This window comes from Diabrotica virgifera, chromosome 9 (assembly GCF_917563875.1).
Source record: "Diabrotica virgifera virgifera chromosome 9, PGI_DIABVI_V3a".
NCBI lineage: Eukaryota > Metazoa > Arthropoda > Insecta > Coleoptera > Chrysomelidae > Diabrotica > Diabrotica virgifera.
In genome coordinates, this window is record NC_065451.1 from 32,290,691 (window position 1) to 32,311,496 (window position 20,806).

The window sequence follows — 20,806 nt, forward strand, 5'->3', positions numbered from 1 at the left end:
AGACATAATTAAATAATAATTTTACTAATAAGAAAACTATTGCCACCTATAATCAGAATCAATAACTCAAAAAAAGATTAATAGACAAAAAAAAAGAATTCTCTAATCACAATAATGTAATTTAAGAATTTTTATCACCCATACAATATTAATGCAAACTAAAATGTTTTTTACGATCTAAAAAGTTTATTCAGTTTTTAAAAGGACATTTTTGTCACGTACATCACTTATACTTAAAGAATTGACAAAGATCAAATTTATGAATAGTCAGGGATGTTGTAATACTGGCGCTTGTATATTATTTCAGGGATGTTATATTATACGCCTTAATAGTCAAGGTTAAATAATTTTGTCTTTCTGTTCTGTACACTTTGTGTTAACAAAAGTGGTGTGTGTCCGGGGTGTGTAATAATTAAAATGAAATAAAACAAAGATTTGTTAGATATTGGGAATTTGTGGCATTGTGGTATTAATTAGCTATTTTTTTATTTTTACGTTATATAAATTTCGGTAAGAAGGTATCCACGTAATATAAAGTATAAAATTTATGGTAAGAAACATAATATTAAATTGCCATTGTCAGGAGGCAAACCACGGGAATTTTGAACATTTGAAGTGATTTTTTGAAATTATTATTCTCATCCGTAAATAAATTTACCTATTCTTTTATTGAAAAGTGATTTATTTCTTCTTTTAAAAATTTTTTCTGCCAATAAACTGGGTATGAATGAATTAGAAATGACAAGTTCTTTTTCATATGAATATATAGAAACTTATTTCGAATACTTTGTAAGGTTAAGATGTTTTATTTTTGCATAAAAACAGTGCGTCGCATGAAAAAAGGAAAGATAGATTTTTGTATCACAAATTGAACGAGGAATTCCAAAATGATTTTTTATTTGAAATATCTCAATGGTCTAATTTTTTTTAATCCAGACCATTACCCGTATTCGCGCCAATTCTTAATTTTATGTCAAAAAAATGCTCAATAATTATCTCTTACAACCTATCAAATTTCATTTGCATATCTTTACCGGTTTTAGAGCACTAAATAAATCGTCAGTTTGTAAGAAAAATTTCAACAACCCGTATCTCGGAATCGAAGAATTTGCGGACATACATTTATAGAAACTGTTATTATTTTTTTATGTAGCCCTTAAAGTTTGTCGCACTTATTTAAAAACACCCTGCATATTACTAAGGATTTATGCAGTTTTCACTGTATTGTTGTCTTAAATGGACTGCATATTCTATTATCCATTTTTATAGCTACTTTGTTATTCTTGTAGACTGCTTTTACTGCTCTTATTAATATTCGTGGAACTTCGATGTCTTCCATTGCTTCCCATAATTCGGTTTTAAGTATCGAGTCATAGTCCTACTCATATGAGATAAGTAATAAAAAAATTAATGAATGATTTTTAATTGAATTTAGATGATTTTAAGGCCAAGGGTACGACAGTGGCTCTAACATGAATGGAAAAAATAAAGTTGTACAAACTCGTGTTTGCAAAAAATATCGTCTTGCTTTTTTTATGCCATATGGATGCCACTCCCTCAATTTAGTCCTTGGTGATACAGCTATATCTTGCGCACAATCAACATCTTTTTTTGAATTGTACAACATTATGCACATTTTTTTTTTCTGCTTGTTGATAATGTGCATTTATCTTTATCTTTTATGTCCCTCCTTCGTCGTTTGAACTTCCTTATGCTATGTCATATGTTGGATCGGTTATAAATAATAACTAAGTACTGTACTATTTTTTAAATAAATATATTTTTACATAGTTCTTTATAGAGAAATTTTGATTTTTTGCTAGTTTTTATATTTACAGTTAATTTGTAGGTATATTCTTGTTTGAAAGGGCGCCAAATTTTATTTTGCCCGGGCGCTCAAAGCCCTAGGACCGGCCCTGCGTTATACAGAGTATGATATAAAACAAAATTAAAATAAAATGAAATGGGTGTCGACTGTCGACAACGAACTTTTTAGTCTATTATTTTTTATTCATTACTATTGATGTGGTAAATTTCTTTGTAGACCAGGGCACTTAGGAAAAAATAAATAGGTTTTTAAATACAGCGCCTATCGACTTGCAACTTTTTGCAATTTTTTGTATTCGGGATGACGTCAGGAAAAGTCTACAAGAGAAAAATGCGTAAACATGCATACAGTTCATCCCAAACCATTTTTTCAGTGCGATAGTATCTGTTTCTCTCTAACGCATTAAAGTTGGAAGTGACAGAAAAAACGTACCTCCGTGATTATTATACTTACTTACTTACTAGCCAACGCCCACCCTTGGCATGCTAGCCATTTGGCGGCGCGCTGACCAGTATAGACGAGCCGTTTCTCGTAGGCGATCTTCATCCTCCTCGGGTGGGTCTGTTATCAGGGCTGGGCACTCTGGAAGGTGAGCAGCATCCATCTGGGGCTGATTACATAGTGGACAGTTGTCATTTTCGCGGACTCCGATGCGATGTAGATGGGAGGCCAGGTAGTCATGCTCCGTAGTTGTTCTGAACGCGGCTACACTGATGGGTCTCGGCAAGTTGCGAGGGATTGGTGACTCTATTAGGTGGGCCCAAGATTTTCCAGCACCGGCTTGTATTTGCTGGTCTTTTATCTTCGCTTTGATTCCTCTTCTAATGGTGGACTTTGCTGATGTGTACGATTGGAAGCTAGGGGGCTGTGGAAGAGTAGTGCCTTCTTTTGCAAGTTCATCCGCCGCTTCATTCCCTTCAACACCGACATGACTAGGGATCCATTGTAAAGTAATCAGCCACCCTTTTTCCAGCAAATTCGATAGTTGGACGCGGCAAGATATTGTTTGGGCACAGTCGGTATATCGATTTGTCGACAGGGCGAGGATTGCGGCTTGGCAGTCGATGAAGAAGGCAACTTTTTGGGGGTGTTGGAGATTCTCGAGACTTTTAGCGGCTTCGTGTATAGCAGCAATTTCGCCATCATAGTTGGTGAGAGGGGCACCCACAGCTATGGAGCCTTTGGAGAACGTTGAGACATATCCTGCTCCTGTTCTTCCCGAGTCCGGCATCGAGGAGCCATCGCAGTAGATGTGGAGCCACTCATGCGCTGGGTAATTGGTGTGTATCGTCTCTAGGGCGGCTTTCCTTAGGACAATGTCTGACGATAAGTGCTTCGGGTCGTTATGGTTTTCAAGACGCAATTCTGTGTTTGGTAGACAGCGGGCGAGTGTAGTTTGCGCTGGGAAGGGGGCGGCTTCCGACAGGTCAATGTGGTATTTTTCCATGATTTGATTTGCTACTGTAAGCGGAGTGGTTTGTGTTTTAAGACGTGAGGCTGCTTGTCTATATTCGTCCCATTTTTGTGGAAGTATTCGTCTTTGCCTTTCCCAGAAGGTTAACGCGTGCTGCTCTCTGCGGCATTGTATTGGTTCAATACCGGTCTGGGCTTCCATTGATGTAATCGGTGTTGATTTTGGAGCACCGGTGATGACGCGAAGGGCAGTGTTCTGGGCGACTTCAAGCTTGGAGGTGGTGTTTGTACTCGCAGTTAATGTAGCTTCACTCCCATATTCTAGTATCGGCCGGACATAGGTTTTGTATGTTGCTACCAAGACATCTTGCGTGGCGCCCCATTTTGTTGCTGTGAGACGTTTGAGCAGTCGACATCTCTTTGTGGCTTTCTCTGCAATGTCGTCGATTTGAGGTTTCCACGTCATTTTCTTATCTATGTACACCCCCAGGTATTTTGTTACATCCTCTCTTTCCAGATCGACTCCTTTGTATGTCAGCTTGACAGCAGTCTGTTTTGTTGAAAGGGTAAGTACTTGATATACGGTTTTGTTTGTACTGACAGTTAGGCAGTTTTTATCCGCCCATTTTTCTAGATTTTTGAGAGCTTGGTTCATTACTCCCTCGAGCGCTTTCAGACTGCTACTTGATGCCCATATTAGGAGGTCATCGGCATACAGGAGGGCTTCAACACCAGGTGTCTTTCTAATCATTGCGAGCACATCGTTTATGATTAGGTTGAACAATTGACAGCTGATGACAGCTCCTTGTGGCAGCCCTTGTCTTTGAAGTCTGAATTTGGAACAATGGTTTTGAAATTTGACTCTCTGATACCTTTCCCCGAGAAAAGATTTTATCCAATTGAACAGTTTTCCGTCAATTCCAGACTTCGCTATCTTGTGTAACAGCAAACCTCTCCATACTGCGTCGTATACAGCTTTGAAGTCTAATAGCACTGCAACTGTTGACATCTTACGGTGGAAAGCATCCTTGACTTTTTGAGCAAACTCGACTACATGGTCCATGGTGTTCCTGTGTTTCCTGAAGCCAGCTTGTGCGTCGTCAATCAGTTCAAGATGGGTTATGGCTCGGTTCAGTCTGTCCAGAACCATTTTTTCGGCTACTTTACATAAGGAGCTTGTGATGGATATTGGCCGGTAGCTATCAGTCAGGATCGGGTCTTTTTGTTTCTTTAGGGTGGGTATGACCTCGCTCTTCCTCCATTGACTTGGGACTCTTGAATTCCATGTTAGGTTAATCAAGTTCAGAATGGTACTTTTGGCTGCGGCTCCCAGATATTTAAGCATTTCCGGGTACAACTCGTCAATCCCTGCTGGCTTTTTCGTTTTTGTGTCAGAGAGAGCCGCTTCCAGCTCTGATATCGAGAAGACTTCTGTACAGATGTCCTTTATACTTTTGCTCATCCGCCGGCGAGGGGGATAACGCAACAGTCTTGCTCTCTCCCTCCGTGATTATTATACAGAACTCAGAAAATTATGGATTCGTTGACAGGTATTTTCAACTTAAATCGACTTATACTTATAGATTATAATTGGTTGGCGATTACAATACTCTAAATAGATAAGCAATCCATGATGCGAATACAGATAATTTGACACAAAACCAATCGATCGTGACAGTACTTTCACAATTTCAACGGGTAAAATGATAATTGCAATTTCTAGGTTAGTACTTTTCAGAGACGTAAATATAAATATTTTATGTCATTTTGGTATATTCTGACATTGTATAGTGAAATTTGATTTTATATTTATTTATTTTTACATTAAAATATGTTAAATATTAATATTCTGGCAAATATTTGTATAGATATTGATGTTTATATAAATATAAATATTCTGACAACTGTCAGCTTTATCTAAAATTTCATTCAATGATTTGACACATTCTTAAAATCCTATATAACGTCAAAATTAATGACGCACAAAAAAAGGGTTTGGGATCTACTATAATATCTGAATGACGCACGAAAAAATGGGTTTGGGATCTACTATATCTGAATCAACGGTTTATGAATATATACAGTATATACAGAATATATCCGAATTAACGGTATTTACAGTGCATAAAATGCATCCAATAGTGCATAAACATATTAGAATCAGTATATTAAGGGCTATATATTGTTACTTGGAGGGTTTTTCGAGTCTAAGTGCTAAGGCAGTGACTCTTCTGTAGTTTTAAGGGTTTTCGGCACTAACTTAATACGAACGGGATTTTTGGGTTTGCTGAACACGAATATTATAAATCAGAACCGACCTTCGGAGCACTTCCTGCCCTGCGTAACTGATGTGTTCGTCATCTTCTGGAATTTTCAGTGTCTTTGCTTTTCGGAGATAGGTTCTGATGGCGAATTCGTGTTCAGCAACCCCAAGTAATCTATTTACAGCAACGTAGTGTCGTAAAGCCTTGTAATTCCAAAAGATGACGTACATATCGGTCACCCCGGGCACTAGGGTAAATTCAAGGTAAATTGTGATATTACATTCGTGTTCAGCAACCCCAAAATTAACCGAGTAATCTGTTTGCATCAATTTAGTACCGAAAATCCTCGAAACTTCAGAAGATGACCTGCATCAGCAGTGATACTGGCCACCAGGTACCTACTACAAGGATTGGTTCTAATGATATTCGATTTCAGCGATCACAAATCCCTTGAGTAAACTATTTGCATCAAATAAGTGCCAAACAATCCTCGAAACTCTAGATGAGGTTCCTTACCGGTAACCCTGGCCACCAGGTGTTCTGGAGGTCGGTTCTAATGGCGTATTCATGTTCAGCGATCCCAAAAACCCCTAAGTAGCAAAATGTGGCCCTCAGTATAATGATTTTGACATGTTGACAGTGTAAATAGAATTTTGCATTTCCACCCATTTCTCTCTGTTGTAGAATTTTTTCCTGACGTCATCTCTAACACAATGCAAACAGTTGTAAGTCGGTTGGGACTGTATTTAAAATTTTTTTTTTCTTAATTCACTCGTATATTAACTAAACACATTACTTTGAGTTTGTTTTTGTTTATTATTATACATTTAGCTTCAAATTAGTCCATAATCGAGAATTTAGAACGGCTGGTAGCGGAAGAGCGTCAGTCATGACCTGAAGCATTAATTTTGTATTAGTTATAATGGAATATTTGGCAAATCGAAATCGGCTATCGAGCCATTTAGCGGAAAGTTGGTAGACTTCGAAACGATTTGTACGATTTTCGTACAATTTGATATGTCCTATGGAATGGAAATATGAAAATATTTAAATATAATATCTCACGAATAATAGAAAAATATAGGTACTAAAGATAATCAAAACAAATAAAAAAATATGAAAAAAAAAATTTTAAAGAAACGCTTTTCTTTAGTTACGAGTGACTAAAATTAAAAATATTATAAAAAAAATCAACTAAAAAGCAAAAAATAAAAAAATTGAAAAAATCTAACACATTCGTCAAAGAAAAGTGTGGCGCGTCTTCATCGAATAAACGATTTTCGCCCCACGCATTTCTTTAACGAATGTGTTAGATTTTTTCAATTTTTTTTATTTTTTGCTTTTTAGTTTAATTTTTTTTATTATATTTTTAATTTTAGTCACTCGTAACTAAAGAAAAGCGTTTCTTCTAAAAATTTTTTTCATATTTTTTTATTTTTTACTTTTTAGTCTTACACTTTTCAAACATTAAAATATATCGTCATGTTTCTTAAAATATGTATAAAACATAATATGATGTACAAACATGAAAAGTAGTAGGAATCGGCAAATAATTTGAAACTTTATTGTTTATTTATGAAGCATAACGTAAACAATTAACGTAAAAAGTGAAATTATGTATAGTTCATATCATTAGCTAAAACATGTAAAAGTTTCAAGTTTTTACATTGTAAAAAACAAGAGAATTTAAGCATTTTCCATTAAAATTGTTTTTTTATTTAAACAATTAATAAACACAATAAAAAATTTATTGATTATTCGTGTATTGTTCCCGCAAATGTATATGTCTGCAAATTTTCATTCATTAGCATTGGAGAAATGGCACTCAAATTAACGCCTAAAAATTTGACGCAAACTACTGAACTAAATAAAAGCGTTTAAAAAAACAACGGACGAATAAAGAAATTATTGAATTAATTAAGTAGAGAAGACAACAGAAAAGTGGCAAGAAATATAAGAAAAGACAGACACACGAAGGACCAAAAATACTAAAGCTAGTAGCAAGGCATGCAATTTTGGCGAATTTGACTTTACAGAATATTGTAAGTAGCCTGACTAGCACAAGCGGGACGCTTAATGAGAGGACATGTATTTCCTAGCTACTCGTGAAAACAATATAGAACCAACAGTAAAAAATAAAAAAGAATTGATTATTCAGGAGGCCGGTTAAAGTACCCCTGAATAAGACACCTCCAAAGTAGGACCAGAATAGATCCTAAAAAATGATGAGGAGGAGGTTAGGTTGGGTGGCTCGGAAACAGTTACATCAGCGTCTGAAATCAGAAACACCCTATGAGAAAGCTCTAGAAAAGGTACTAAAAACAAAAAATTCTCAGAATGAGAAAGAAGAGAATATACTCTCTTTTACACAAAATCTTGGGAGGAGAATCAGATCAGAGGCTAGCGGACCGGAGAAAGCGCAAACGAAACGATTCCGAACCGAAGAGATGAATTACAAAGCTGCAACCTTTTGGGAACAAGGTAGAAATAATCCACTCTGAGTACCCAGTACAGCTAAAGGATAATGACAATCTTAGAAGGCTGCAGAAAGCCATCCTCCAAGCTACAGGATCTACCTAAAGACGGACCAAAAGTTAAATTCTACGGCTGCTCACATCGGCCATGACGGCTTCAGCTAACATGTGCATGTGAGGACAACACAAGCTACAGATAACTAATTGACGCGAGTGAATGCCTCAACTCTTGTGAACGAGAAAAAATTAAGGCGATCAAAGAACTGATCTGCCCAAAACTTAGATAGGTACTGCATACATACCTAATGAAGAAAAAGATATCTCAATGTCAGGTGAAAAAATTCTTAACAGACTAGGGGACATGAATCGGGGCTTGAAGATGCAGGACTGGAAAGTACTCCACTGCGAGAAATCTGGTTCAGTAAATACTTGTTTTTTCTTCATAGATGATCTATCTATGAAGGTCTTGAAGAAATTAAACTTCAGTTTCTTCTCCGGCTTTAGTCAGATTATCATCAGACTAAAGAAAGCCAGATGAAGGGAGAGGGAGAAACGGAAAGAAGAGTGGTACTTACAGCCAAACTCTCAGGAAAGCTTAAAAGAACCGCACAAAGAAAAAGTAGAAGCACACTCTCCCTCACAAGATCAGCAACCGCGAAAACATAAGGAGAGGTAACTGAAAACCTCCCTAAATGCCAAATTACCTCGTGAAGCCAGACTTATATGTGTAGCCGATAGAGATAGCTCTACCAACGGTTATAGGAGGAAAGATCCTCAAAGAGGTTAACAAAGATTAAATTCATACGCGAATATTCAACATGCCAAGGATGCTTCATATATCATTGGCAGAAGATACGAAAATGAAGCTACATAATATGTAGCATTTGTCCAGTCTTTGGTTACTGGCACAGTGGCTTAATATCCGTCTCAACTAAGGTACTATATTGCTCAAATGCGATAAAATCGAGAGCATGCATTGTAGAAACGTTCCGGGGAGAAGATCAAGAGGACGATCACCAACTAGATGGTCCGACCAAATTAAGAATTTAGTTGGAAACTCATTCTGCGAAGCTCTTAGAGCAGCTGAAGATAGAGACCAATGGAGAAACATTGTTAGGAATATTGGAAGAAATCACGATCCTCAGTAATGGAGAAACGACAAGAGAGAGAGAGAGTGAGAGAGTGAGAGAGTGAGAGAGTGAGAGAGTGAGAGAGAGAGAGAGAGAGAGAGAGAGAGAGAGAGAGAGAGAGAGAGAGGGAGAGAGAGGGAGAGAGGGAGAGAGGGAGAGAGGGAGAGAGGGAGAGAGGGAGAGAGGGAGAGAGGGAGAGAGGTAGAGAGGTAGAGAGGTAGAAAGGGAGAGAGGGAGAGGGAGAGGAAGAGGGAGAGGGAGAGGGAGAGAGAGAGAATTGTAGAAAGATATTAATCACATCGTATTTTCTTGATTCTGCACGAAATATGACGAAAGCTCAAATCGCTATAGAGACTGAAGCGAATTCGATCTTTCCTTGGATTATTTTTTACGAAAAAGTGTATTTTGGTCCTTCATGAGACGGCCCAAATATCTGGGTTTTACAACTATATATTCAGTATTCATAGTGAGGTATAAAACAAAATAGTATTGTGCACTTTGGCTGAGATACATGAAATTTATCATAAATTACAGAAAAAAAAATCGTAGATAAACTGATAAATAAGTACGAAAACTTAAATTCCATAAAAATGCAGATCTAAGCAATTCCATAAATAAAATTTTTAAACAGATTTTAAAGACCACAACAAATGAATGATGTAACGATTTCCTTCCTAAATAAATTATGAACTTTCTAAAACTAAGTTGAGCGTAGAAAACCCAAAGACGGCTTTGTGAAAATGGAAAAGTTACTGCGTATACAGTATACATAAACATAAGGATACGGATAAAAGTGACACTAAATAATCCAGAAAACTTGATGTATCCAGAAAGTTAAATCTTATTAAATCAAAGGTGTAAGAAAACCATAAATTTTATAACAGTATATGTATGTATTTTTCTTTATTTGTAAATGGGTAAGGTCAACTTTATAGTCAAAGTTTATGTTAAATAAATAAGTAAAGCCAGAGTTTTAAATTCTAATGCGTTAAACAATTTAAGTGTAACATAAGTATTGAATCGATTTTAAAACAATCAATAATTTGATGGCATCACATCTCACAGTTCTGAAGCTAATAATGATTTTTGTGTTTAAAATGATGCAGTGAGCTCATCAAGAGAGCTCATCAGAGTTTGGAACTGCGAACAGTCTCTTAGGCAACTGGCAAGCAACAAAAATAAAAGTACCTAAAGGAGTCTGCACACAAAATGTATGCAAACAGCATTTTACAAAGGAATATATTACTTACAAATAGTACGGGATGCAATAAAATATCTAAAAAATAATAAATCTCCCGTGTGATGGTATAGCCGCGGAACTTATTAAATGTGGAGGTGCTGCTCTGAATAATCAATATATAAAATAATACTGAGATCCTGGAATGAGAAACAAATCCCGGAAGAATGGTGTATTGGTGTAATACAGACCAGATCTTTGTGCTAAGCCAAATACTGAAAAAAAAACAATGAATTCAATATCGACACATACCATCATGTCGTAGATTTTAAATCGGCATATGATAGTGTCCTAAAAAATAAATTGTATGAATTCATGGATGATTTCCACATACCCGATAAACTAATGAGATTGGTTAAGGCTACAATGCGTAGATTTGTTTGCAAAGTCGAAATAGACGGCGAACAATCACAGGCGTTTGAAACGCATGTTGGGCTGCGACAGGTAGATACGCTGGCGGGTCTCATTTTCATCATAGCTCTGGGAAAGGCGGTCAGAGATGCCCGAATATACAACAGAGGAAATATTTTGAACAAATCATCCAAAATTTTCATATATGCAGATAATGTGGACCTAGTTGTCCGCACAACACGCAAACTAGAAGAAATGTATACCACATTCTCAAATGCCTCAAAAAATATGGATCTGCAAGTAAACGAGGAGAAAACTAAGATGATGGCATCAACACCCAACAATAGATCCAGAAATATCGGTCACCAATTCACGGTTGATAACTCTACCTTTGAAGTGGTGGACAAATTCACATACTTAGTCTCCCTGAACACCAAGGAGAACGTCGTGAAGGAAGAAATTAAGCAAAGGATAACCCTAGCAAACAAATAATATTTTGGACTGAGTAGACACATGAGAAGCAGAAACTTAAGCCAGAAAACAAAAACAACCATATACAAAACCCTTACACAACCAGTGTTGACATATGGATCAGAGACATGGACTATCTCCAAGGCAGATGAAAACCTTCTGCTTATATTTTTACGAAGGATCCTGAGAGGAATATTCGGTGGCATCTGTGAAAATGGTGTTTCGACGAGGAAATACAACTACGAGATATACCATAGATATAAACATATATTTGAAGGGCTGAATGTGAAACAATGACAGGCCACACCTGAATTTAATGAGTTAGTGTTATTTTTGGTTAAAGTAATAGTATAATAAGCCACTAACAAATTATCTCAGCCCTTCGTTAGATGGCCCGATAAATCTATGGTCACACTATTGCATAGGCCTAGTTTGTTCTAGTATCTACTTGACATAATGACAAGCCACATCAAAATGGCGAACATGGACGGAAGCGTTTCGGATAATTATTGAGTTCTGACGATTCTAGAAAGAAAAGTAGCAAAGTTGACTTGACATTCAATGACAGTGACCGTGACCCTGACTATGTACAATCTAGAAGTGACAAAAGTAGTGAAAATCTAGCGATATGTAATTTTTTCCTAAATGTGGTTTGTCACATTATTACCATTCAATATTAATGTAGTGGCTTATGACGTGGCTTGTTATATTATTGAATTTGGTTGTAGGATAATGAACAAAGCCTGTCAATAAAAACCAAATACACCCGTCAAAAATTCCAACAAGTTTATGGAGACAAAGAAATAAACACTGTTTAACACCTGTAGGGTTGAAACCACCCCGTACTCAGTCAATAATAGAAAATTCTAAATCTACATATATCTAAAATTTGGGTATTTATTATTAATGTAATAATGTAACAAGCCACATTTTTTTTAAATAAAGGCTGTTTTTCAAGTAATTTGGCTCAAGGCTCAAGTTTCAAGTAATTTGATTAATATTGTTGTCAACTATTTATAGTCCCATAGGGCATGATGCATCGAAATATCTAAACTAAAATAATAAAAGTTGTTATTGGATTTTTTAATATTGTTTTTAACATTCAAAGTCAAATATCTCACTTTTACCTTTTTGCGGCTTGTCATTTTTTCGCATTAAGCCCTTCATTTGGTGGTAAAGACGTAGTATCTCTTATAAGAATAGGAAGACTAAGATGGGCAGGACATCTAGCAAGATCACAGCATAACAACCCTCCTAGAAGAATCCTTATGTCACAACCTGTGGGAAGTAGAAATAGGGGTAGGCCAAAACTCAGATGGAAGGATGGTGTAGATGAGGATGGGAGAAAAATGAAAGCAGCAAACCGGAAACGGTTGGCAATGGATAGTACTGACTGGCGTAATAGACAAGGTCGACGCTCTTTCATAGGGCTGTAGTACCATTGATGATGATGATACATTACTCACAACATTTAGACCGGACTAGTTAGACTCAAAAATAGGAGTGAGGTTACAATAATTACCATTAAGCTGAAAATTGACAGGATTGATCAAACTACCATCATAAATGAAATCTAAAAAGTCCTCATAAATCCAACCCGAGCTAAAAAATTTACGCGGGGTCAAAGGTCACCAAATTTGGTTTTTAGCGATTTTCAGCGAAACGGTGTTTTATCATAAAATCAGTTCTAACAAAAAATGTAGATTAAATAATTATCTATAAAAAATAATTTAATACTATTTTTCCTACGAGCCACCGCTTTTGAGATAGAACGATTCAAAGGGTTGAAAGAATTGTAATCGTCATAACATGTATTAGTACACGACGTATATACATTACTGAAGCTGTAATACAAGTAAACATAATATTCTATCGGTCAACTTAATTTATATTACACATAATAATATAAGATATTATAATTATGATAATGTATCTACTATACAGCTTGCGGTCTACCGAGGGATGCAATGCATAAGCTGTATTATATTACAGCGTACAGCCGTACAATTGTTTTAATTTTACGGCTTATTTTCAACAAAAATGGTAAACTGATATGACAAAGTATTAACTTATAATAATTCTTCTTACTTATACGTCTTATTCAATTTGTAAAGATGGGTTTTGTCGGAATAAACACGTTCTATTGGTACGTCGGCTAATCTAATCACCCTACCTATTATTTTCTCAGAGTGGTTTGAACATACTAGTGAAAGCCAACTTTCTACAGAATATATTTATTGCTAAGTACTAATAAACATTAGGGTGGGCCGAAAATTTTTTTTCTGTAAAATAACAACACCTGAGGTCAAAAAAGTTGCGTTGTACTAAAACACAAATTTTAAGCCCAAAATGAGTAGCTAAAAATATTTTTCTCCACTGTCACAAAGGCTCTATATTATTTTAATATAAAATGTCATTGTGACAGTGGAAAAAATAAAAAAATTTACTTTTCAAACACAGATCTTCATATTTTTTTATTATCTAATTTTTGAAACATCAGAGTTATTTATTTTGTACCCCAAAAAAAGTTTAAATAAAATCTGTATTGTTGTGGCTGGTTCATGTGTATACGTTATATTATACTGACGTATACTTTATTTGGCTATATCGCCACTAAATAATAAATAGACAAAAATTAATTTAGAAACCTTCTTGAAAAAAAAAATATTTTTTATGGGAAATAAGCCACAATTTTACTAAAAAATGAATTTAGCTTCAGAACAACATCAAAAAATGTGATGTCAAATAAAATATACGATAGTGTAAAAAAGTTAACATTACCAATCGTTATTTCACTTCTAAAATAACGTAACCTTGGATGTCAACGCTTCTCTACTGAACGGTACTGTCATAAATACAGGCGTAAAGGAGGCAAGTTTGTTTGCCAACAAGTTGCCTATAATACATCTATTTGAACAACTGGATAGCAGTACCAGTGGACCACGTGCATTTTCGGGCCTCTTGGAGAACGACTGTATGTTTGCGAAACTCTATCTTAGCTTCATTTTCAAAAGTAGAATCATAAGCTGACGATTTCCGCAGTGACGATCTTAGTACAGATCAAGAATTTCTGTACGATATTTGACAAAACAGAAAGTGGTGTTTGTTCAGAACAACTTTCTAAGAGACAGCCTGGGAAAATGGTTCATTCTTGCTGGCTTACCACTGCTTCCCGCATCTTTCGGTTATATGTAGGAAACCCCTCGGAAAATTTACAAATACTAAGCCATTTTAGAATAAAAGTGTATGCGCCCATGTGGTTTTGCATTAAGACTCAACCATCATGACTTTATGGTGCAGCGAGCAGACCTCTTCTTAATACCAGAATTAAAAGATATAGTCTACAAAAATATTTAAGGAAAGGGATACTTTGGCAGTCCAGAGAATATTATTTTGATTATGCTATTATTTGGTGAACGTAAAAACATAAGTCAACTGGGATTTTAAACAATTTTTAAGAGGAAATAATTAAATTACAAAGATAAGCGATATTTCATAGTAGCAGAATTATTTTTTTATGCGCTAAGGAATACTTTGAGATTATCGACTGTCAGAAAGTTTTATGAACAGAGGCTCGTGTAGCTATGAAGCTATCAAAAGACCAACTAAGGGAAGTTGTTGAAAATCCCGACACCAGTCTTTTGGCATATGTAACAGCATACCATTGTCACACACAAGCGGTTGAGAGGGCGTATTTTCGTTTACTTTTTGTGTTCAAACCAAAGTCAGCTTTAGCTCAATTTATTTTTTTTGTATGCAAAAAAATCTACCATACAAAAAAATATAGTTTTTTTTGAAAAATCCTTAGTTTTATATAGCTCTGTGGTAGTGTAAAAAATTATTTATCGGATAAAAAACATACTATGATGGCAGTTATCTTATCAAACACGTTTTTTGACTCAGGCGACCATAATAAATTAAAAAAAAACGAATTTGACATTTATTAGATGATTAGATTTTTTCGAAAAAACCTCATTCTTATACAGCTCTGTGGCAGTGGAAAAAAATAAAATTAATTATAAAATAGCAGAAGTATTATAAAATTATGAACCAGTTGGATAAATTTCTTTTTTTTAATTTATACAGCTTTTTATAACTTTTATCATTTTTAACCCTTGCCAATACCAATGGTTTCAATAGCTTCAAATTAAATAGAATCATAGCAGATCCGTGGAGGGGCGTATATACTAGTTCGCTCCGGCGGTCAGATTTTAATACCCCACAGAAAAGGGGCGTAGGTAAGTTCGCTCCGGCCATATATTTCTTAGAAAAGATAGTTGAATAATGTCTTTACTGGGTACACAATGAATAATATTGAATAGCCAGGGTCAGCTTAAACAGATAATGTTGCCTTCATAAAGCAGGTACTTTGATACATTTTATTAATAAAATTTTTAAAATATTTCTCAAACTTTGTATTTTTCTAATACGACAATACTATCATTGTTTAAAAGAATGAGTCTTTTTAAACAATGCTACTATATAACACTACTTCTTACTTAAAAATATATTAAACTTATAACGATAAGATATAACTTACAAGATATTCAAATTGACACTTATGTAAAAATACGAAGTTCGGTGAAACCAAAAAAAGTGTACCGAAAAGTACTTCTAGAGCGCCAAAAATTTGTTGATCACAAAATAGCGGAATTAAAGCAAAATAAAATTAGTAGATTTGATTTTGTCAAATGTATTTCACTTAGATTTGTAGCAAAATAAATGCCTCGTTTTAATTTATATTTGTTTAATTTTGTAATGGTAGAGGATATCCCATACTATTATGTTAGTTTTTACACTTGTATTGCTTTCTTATTATATCTATATTTTAGAATAAGGAATAAGCACAAAAATTATTTCATTAATTTTTAAAAACAATTCAAAATTTCTAATCTAATTTCTAATTCAATCATTAACATTTTTTAAAATATAGTAATGAGCGCGCTAATAACCGGCAAAATAACGCAAAAGATGGAAATATTAAGTTGTGAGATAAATAGAAATGAAACAAGTGGAGATGGGAAATTTAGCGATAGAACCTATAAATACATTACATTTATTATTTCCCACCTTTAGACGTATCAGACAAGTTTGGCAACTACCGCTGTGACAGTGACAGTTTTAGTTGACATCCTCCTCTAATACGTCTAAAGGTGGGAAACAGTGAATCGAATGTAAATTTATAGGTTTTTATCGCTAAATTTCCCAATTCTTCAGTTCAAGGAAGGTGAAATCCGGCGATAGGTACCGTGTAATTTTTAGTGTCACCACTGAATTGCATTAACATTTGAATTTACGTTCTACTTACCACCGCGAAGTTGGACTTATGCCGTTGGTTGTTTTACTTGGGGGGTGAAAGTCACCCCTTCTCGGGGGTGAAAAAACATACATTTAAAATATGGCCGGAAATAGATGAATTGACTAATTCTAAGCAACTGTTGTTCTATAGAGTTTTTTAAAGTCAATATTTTTCGAGTTATCTGCGAGTGAAAATGTTTATTTTATTATTGTTCAAAACAACATTTTTGGACGATATTTCGCAAATAACCAGAAAGTAAATATTTTATCGGAAAAAATATTCTCAGCAAAAATGTATTTTTGGTACACATTTATCATAGGAACATATTTTTCATAAGATACCTGACCTGTAACTCTTCTTTTGCTGAGTCTGTACCTACACTTCATGAATAAACTGTTTTTCATTTTATTATAGGCTATATTTGCGCTAAGAATTTTTTTTTTCGATAACTTATTTTTTCAGTTATTTGAGAAAAACCTTCTGAAAACGTATTATTTTTTGTTGTTTAAAAATAAACATTTTTGATGTTATTCAAAAGCAAACAAGAAGTTAAACAATAATTATTGACTTCTTTAAAAAACTACATAGAACAAAAGTTACTTAGAAGTAGTCAACTTATCCATTTCTGGACTTATTTGAAACGTATGATTTTTCGCCCTCGAGAAGAGGTGATTTATACCCTCAATTAAATGCAACCAACGGCACAAGTCCAACTTTGAAGTGGAGGATAGGTAGAACCTAAAACCAAATTTTCAACCAAATCCGTAGTAACGCCGAAAATTACACTCCAAAATAGTCATTTATTGGGCTAAATCTAAATTATCTAATCTCACTGTCTCGTTATACAGTTATGAGCGCGCTAATAACCGGCATAATAACGCAAAACGATGAAAACATATTAAGTTGTGAAATAAAAAGGCATGAAACTAGTAGAGGTTGGAAATTTAGCGGTACGAACCTATAAATTTAGATTATATTATTTGTTTCCTACCGTTAGCCGTATCACATGAGTATGTTAACAAAAACTGTCACTGTCACAGTGGTAGTTGCCAAACGTCTAAAGATGAGAAACAATCATTATAATGTAAATTTATAGGTTTCTACCTCTAAATTTCTCATATCTACTAGTTTCATCTCTTTTATCTTACAACTTAATATGTTTTCCATCGTTTGCGTTATTTTGCCGGTTATTAGCGCGCTTATCACTGTATTTATATAAATAGGTAATCACCAATATTTTATATAATTTCTAATATAAAATACAAAAGTCACGGTACCAATTTTCGTGATATTAATTTTCCTAGAATGGAATAGATAAATACTTAATCCGCTTAACCACGGGAGCGAACTAGGTTATGGTTTTCGGAGCGAACTAGTATGCAATTAAGAGGGTTTTTTGACCATGGAAGCGAACTAGTGTGCTCCGCCGTGGAGTAGGCCTACTGGAGGAACCACGTTAAAAAAATGCGCTAAGTACACTACCTCAAAAGTGGGGTGGAAACGTGTGCGCATATTATGACGATTACAACTTTTTGAATCGTTGCATCTAAAAAGCGGTGGCTCTTAGGAAAAAAGTAATATGAGATTTTTTATAGATAATTATTTAATCTACATTTTTTGTAAGAACTAATTTTATGATAAAACGCTGAAAATCGCTAAAAACCATATTTGGTGACCTTTGACCCCGCGTGAATTTTTTAGCTCGGGTCGGATTTATGAGGACTTTTTAGATTTGATTTATGATGGTATTTTGAATAATCCTGCCAATTTTCAGCTTGATGGTAATTTTTGGAACCTCGGATGTGTAAGTTGACCGGAGTAATTGTTTAACTTACCTAAAAGTACAACAAATCCTCCAGCTCTAGTTACATGCAGACCCATCCTCGCACATACTAGAGTTCCAGCACATTCGAAAGTTGCGTGTGGTTCTTCGTTGAGTATCTCTAGGATCTTAACAGCCACTTCCATTTCTTCCATTTTGCAGGTATTTAAAACGTAGTCAGCAGCACCAATTTCTTTGGCCACTTTCAATCGGTGATCGTCTATGTCTGTTATGAGTACTTTTGAAGCCCCAAATGCTTTTGCTACTACCCCGGTACATAAACCAACTGGTCCAGATCCTAAATTAAAAAAGAAACATATTTTTTACAAAAAATAAAATCACCCTAGGTAATTTTAGAACTCTTCGACGGTTAAATTGCAAAACCTCGTAAGTCAGTTTTATGTAACTTTAGAGGAGAGACGAAAAACATTTTGGCTCCTTTGTGTAAGATTAAATTTATTCGTTTTTTGTGTGTAGGGTTCTTTTTAGGTAACGATTCCATTACCATTAAGTAAAATTCAGTAATTTTGTTTTTTTTTGGTCAAAAAGCGACTTAAGAGGTTTTGTAACTTAAAATCTTACTTACGAGGTTTTTGTAGATGTAGCTAGTACCATTAAATTTAGATATTGACTTACAAGCTCTCGTAATTTAAATGATATAGCCCGGGAGGTAGTGCCAAGTTTGACCGGAGCATTTTAGCATGGCTGTTTTCTCTATATTTAGTTAGGTGTTCCAATGCGTATTAACAAATGATGTGTCAGCTGGCCCAAAACCGGGGATTTTAGGCAAGAAAAGGTAAAATATGAAACTTGATGGAAAAACGCTACAACTTATATGTCAAATATTTATCTCCGTGACTAATATCTGTTAATGGCGTAGAGTAGCTTTCACTCAGGCGGCCCGAGTTCAATTCCTGCCGTTGAATTTTTTGTTTGTTTTTAAATTGACATTTTATTTTGAAAAATAATTATTTTTTGATAATACCACGTTTTTATTATTTATAAGACACAATATAAAAAGTCTGTATGTCTTTTATAGAATCGTAAACTATATTAATATATTTAATCTTTGCCACACTAGTCCAAGAATATGTTTTTATTAATGACTAGCTGACCCGGCAAACTTCGTACCGCCTTAGAACTAAATAATGTTTAAAAGTTACCTAAAATACCTAAAAATTACCAGAAAGCCAAAAAATACTCAAAAATATTGCGTATACTTTTTCCACCAAATGCATAGTTTACGATTCTATAAGGGACATACAAACATTAATTTTTATACAGAGTGTCCCAAAAGTAGTGGAACGGTCGAATATCTCGCGAACTAAACATCGGATCAAAAAACTGAAAAGTACGTGTTCAATCATTTTCAAAAATCTATCCAATGACACTAAACACCAACCCCCACTACACCCCCTGGAGGTGGGGTGGAGGGTAACTTTAAAATCTCAAATGGAAACCCCTAGGTTTTCTTGCAGATTTGGATTCGTTACGTAAAAGTAAGCAACTTTTATTCAAGACATTTTTTCGAACTGTGGATAGATGGCGCTATAATTGAGAAAAACGATTTATCCTGATACCATAGGTAAATTATAGAAACGGTCTAATATCTCGAGAAATACACTTCCAAATGAGAAACCAGAAAAAGGTTTGTAATACTTTTCGAAAACCTATCGATAAACACCAAAAATTACCCTCCAACCCACCCCCTGGAGGTGGGGTGGGGGTAACATTAAAATCTTAAATAGCAACCCCCACTTTTTATTACAGATTCGGATTCGTCATGAAAATCTAAGCAACATTTATTCGAAACATTTTTTAGAATTGTTGATAGATGGCGCTTTAATTGGAAAATACGATTTATTAGCGCCATCTATCAGAAATTTTAAAAAATGTTTCGAATAAATGTAGCTTAATTTTTCATGACGAATTCGAATCTGCAATAAAAAGTGGGGGTTGCTATTTAAGATTTTAAATTTACCCCCACCCCGTCTCCAGGGGGTGGGTTGGAGGGTAATTTTTGGTGTTTGTCGATAGGTTTTCGAAAAATATTAAAAACGTGTTTTTTTGGTTTCTCATTTGGAAGTGTATTTCTCGAGATATTAGACCGTTTCTATAATTTACCTATGGTATCAGGATAAATCGTTTTTCCCAATTATAGCGCCATCTATCCACAGTTCGAAAAAAGTCTTGAATAAAAGTTGCTTACTTTTACGTAACGAATCCAAATCTGCAAGAAAATCTAGGGGTTTCTATTTGAGATTTTAAAGTTACCCCCCACCCCACCTCCAGGGGGTGTAGTGGGGGTTGGTATTTGGTGTCATTGGATAGATTTTTGAAAATGATTGAACACGTATTTTTCAGTTTTTCGATCCGATGTTTAGTTCGCGAAATATTCGACCGTTCCACTACTTTTGGGACACCCTATATATTATATAGAATAAGGAAATATTTACTTAGGGTTGTATATATCTTTTGGTTCTACATCATATAAAATTAAGAAAAAACGTGGTATTA

The 20,806-nt window shown here is 34.9% G+C and overlaps 1 protein-coding gene across 1 annotated transcript in view; it reads right to left on the reverse strand.

Moving 5' to 3' along the window:
- The window catches only part of LOC114330589 (sorbitol dehydrogenase-like), a 65,225-nt gene that overhangs the window by 22,646 nt on the left and 21,773 nt on the right, over nucleotides 1–20,806 (reverse strand). The window contains exon 4 of the mRNA XM_028279985.1: nucleotides 18,303–18,587. Within this exon, the coding sequence (XP_028135786.1) occupies nucleotides 18,303–18,587 (285 nt within the window). The remainder of the gene's footprint in view (nucleotides 1–18,302; nucleotides 18,588–20,806) is intronic.